The 3,879-nt window shown below is 38.6% G+C and overlaps 1 protein-coding gene across 1 annotated transcript; it reads left to right on the top strand.

Annotated features, from left to right (window-relative positions):
* Positions 1 to 245: 245 nt before the first annotated feature.
* LOC108380130 (uncharacterized protein K02A2.6-like) lies at positions 246 to 716 on the top strand. The gene has a single exon (XM_017636504.1). It carries the CDS (start codon positions 246 to 248, stop codon positions 714 to 716), a length of 471 nt encoding a protein of 156 aa, XP_017491993.1.
* The last annotated feature ends 3,163 nt before the right edge of the window (positions 717 to 3,879 follow it).

Raw genomic sequence — 3,879 nt, 5'->3', positions numbered from 1 at the left:
TTATGCAAATTTTAATAAAGACGGTTGGAACGAGGACAAGTCAAAAGTGAACGACAACATCAAACAATATTGGAAAGTAAGAGACGAGTTAGTCACAAGCAATAATTTGGTTTTTAAAGGTAATCGACTTATAGTACCACAACAAATGAGACGCGAAATATTGAACAAACTACACCAACCACACCTAGGCATCGAATCAACACTAAAACTGGCAAGAGAAACCGTTTACCGACGAAATCAAACAGATGATACAAGCCTGCGAAATATGCAGCGTAGCTGCAAGACAACAGCAACGAGAACCACTAATAATTCCCGAGATTCCCCACACTCCATTCGAAATCATTTCCATGGACGTCTTCGAGTTTCCGACAAAAAATAAAACAAAATATTTTCTAATCACCGTGGATCACTATTCAGATTTTTTTGAAATCGACGAGTTAGATAATTTGTCAACCACTACTACTATAAACGTATGCAGAAAGAATTTTAGTAGACATGGTGTACCCGGCAAAGTCATTACAGATAATGGGACCAACTTCATGAACTCAGGGTTCAGGAAATTCGCACACAAATGGGAATTCAATCATCAAACGTCAAGCCCACATCACCAACAAGCTAATGGGAAAGCGGAAGCAGCTGTAAAGATCGCGAAACACCTGTTGAAAAAGACCTTAGCCACAAACTCGGATTTCTACAAAGCATTACTAATTTGGTGAAATACACCAAACAAAATCGGCTCCAGCCCACCCAAACGTCTATTTTGCAGATGGCTAAGATGCGACATTCCAGCCACAAATCTAAACCAAGAAGTAGTACCAGACGTACCAAATCAAATAAAACAACAACGGACATATAATAAAAAATACTTCGACAAAGGAACACAAAAGGAGAAAGATCTAAAAATAGGAGACGAGGTATACATAAAGCGAAATCCAAAAGAAAGTTGGGTTAAAGGAAAAATCGAACAAAAAGTAGCCGAACGATCATTCGTCATAAACGCAAAAAACAAACTATATAGACGAAACACTATTCACATAATGAAACCAAACACCAAGAAACGGAAGTCGCACGNTAAAAAATACTTCGACAAAGGAACACAATAGGAGAAAGATCTAAAAATAGGAGACGAGGTATACATAAAGCGAAATCCAAAAGAAAGTTGGGTTAAAGGAAAAATCGAACAAAAAGTAGCCGAACGATCATTCGTCATAAACGCAAAAAACAAACTATATAGACGAAACACTATTCACATAATGAAACCAAACACCAAGAAACGGAAGTCGCACGAATCACAGACTCACCTTCAAATGGCAAACGACCACCTTATCGAACCACCTCAACAAAAACCTCAGGAACCACAGCCTCATCTCCAGGTACCAAATGAAGAACAGCGTGAAGTACCTCAAAAGGCGGAACAAAGTAACCAACGGTCAACACGAACAAGTCAGTCAACTGAACCCCAGTCAAATCAGGAAGAGTTCAAGCAAAATCCACAAGTCGAAGGAAGTGCCCCCCGTCGGAAGACTACTTTCGAAAACCGTCAACAAGATGGCAAACCAAGTCAAAGGTCACGCAGAGAATGTAGAGCTCCAAGAAAGCTTGACTACGAGGTCTACTAAAACTTTAAATCAAAGGGGATGTCATAATACAGGATCATATGGCAACCCTGAAATACGAAACAGAAGAAGCAGCAACACGAGAGGAGAATGACAGCTGAACAGGTTCGAGAATCATCTATCTGACCACGCGGTATCAAGACATAAGATCAAAAATACGTTTATATCTTCTTCTTCTTCTTTTTTAATATTGCCTGATTATAAAAAGGCAATAATATGACAATCGAAAAAGAAAATAAAGTTAAAAATGGCAACGTCTTCATTATAAAAAGGCAATAAGATGACCATCGAAAAAGAAAATAAACTTAAGAATGGCGGTGTCTTGCGCTTATTTGCAAATAGTACCACTAATCAATACATATTTGCGTGATTTAATTATTTGCAAATAAAAAGTTAACTCAGCGTTTATACGGCAAATTTTACCATTTTGCAAATTATTATTTCCAAATAATACGTGCGTATAAACGTAGTATATTTCACCATAGTAAAAATATTAAGGCCCGTTTACACACAGCTTTGGCGTTGCGTTGGCATTGGCGTCGCCTCGACAGCTGACTATGTATACATGCATTTATATGAAAGTCTCCATATAACCAAAGTTGGGCAACGCCAATGCCAACACAACGCAGAAAGATGGCCAACTCTAAACGTTTTGGCCGCGTTGTTGTTTTTAATCAAATGCGGGCAAGAAATATAGTTTTCAATGCAATTATTGATGTAAAATTTTGATTTATCTGCCGCTAGTATGTTAATTTAGTGACCAAAGTATTCTGTGCTAAGCGTTCATTGTAGCAAGCACGTACGTTACTCGCGCTGCTGTCAAAGCGACGCCAGCGCCAACGCAACGCCAAACTTGTATGTGGACGGGCCTTTATTCAACAGCTTTCCCGGTAGAACCATGAACGAAAGACACAAGATCCCGTAAGAAAAAGAGGGTGAAAAAAGTCGATTTTTTTAGCGGGTTCTACGCCATCTTGTTTCACTGGAAAACGAGCGAAAAGTAAACAAAGCAAAGAAAACAACGAAAACCAAAGTTAGCCAAAACTATTGTCTGACACTTTAAACGCACAATTTAGGTAAAATGATGCAACAAAATGCTTTCAAATGTGTTGTCATATTGAATTAACTCTTCTTTATTTGAATAAAAGTGTAAAATAGTGGTGCTTGTGATGTAAACAAACGCTCAGCTGACGAACCCGCTTTCGCAAACTTTTTTCTCAAAACCAGTTACAAATACAACGTCGCGTTCTTACGTGATCTTGTATTTTTGGTTCATGGGTAGAACTTTGTTACCGATTCATACACGCCCTTTGGTACAAAACATCGATATTTTCGATGCATCGATGTTTTTCCGAAATCTGTGTTTCGAAGTTATCGACTTATTTTTATTTTTGTTTAAACTAAAATATAAACACGCTGCTCTGCTTCATTTTTCGTAGTTTTGAGATGGCCGCTGGACCTATTGCTGAAAGGAATCAGGGTACTAACATATCCTTGGGTTTACGATACAATATTTACATTTCCTCGTTTTTAGATGCAACGATATACGTTGGCGGACTTGACGATAAAGTTTCTGAGACACTGCTATGGGAACTGTTTGTTCAAGCAGGACCGGTGGGTAAGGATTAGATATTTGCGGGAAACATTTCCCATACTTGAAACAATGTAAAAATGAGGGGGCGTAGGGCGGGTCCCCCTGATTCTAAAGCCGAAAACCCCTCTCCGGAGGCTTATAGTTTTCCTTGGGGTAGGCGGGGTGTTGGTTAATGGTGGAATTTTCAAAATCGGGTGGGCTTTAGTAGTCAGCCGCACCTTGTGTTTTAAGAAAACCAGGTGGAATTAACAAGTGAAACTTGGTCAGGATGTTAACGGAGGTATCCTCTAAAACATGTATAACTAAAAAATATAAACAATATCATTGTTTATAAGTTATTTGTTGTTAAAATTTTTTAAGTCGTTCCACTTGGTTTCCTTAACAAAAAGTGCATTTGTCACATACTTTCATATATATATGTAAATACACATAACACTGTACTTAATACTTTACACTTTTATTTTGGTAATTCTCTAGGGTGGGGTAGCAACCCCTAAAAAAGGTGCGGAAAAGTCGGGAGGGGTACCAAACGACGCGTTTCGGCCCTCCTAATAACAATCCGGAGGGGGGGCTNTGTAAATACACATAACACTGTACTTAATACTTTACACTTTTATTTTGGTAATTCTCTAGGGTGGGGTAGCAACCCCTAAAAAAGGTGCGGAAAAG

The sequence above is a fragment of the Rhagoletis zephyria genome, unplaced genomic scaffold (assembly GCF_001687245.7).
Source record: "Rhagoletis zephyria isolate East Lansing unplaced genomic scaffold, Rhagoletis_zephyria_1.1 Rzeph_scaffold_18335, whole genome shotgun sequence".
NCBI lineage: Eukaryota > Metazoa > Arthropoda > Insecta > Diptera > Tephritidae > Rhagoletis > Rhagoletis zephyria.
The sequence above is the reverse complement of the archived record's forward strand: the minus strand, read 5'-3'. Positions and strand labels throughout refer to the sequence as shown.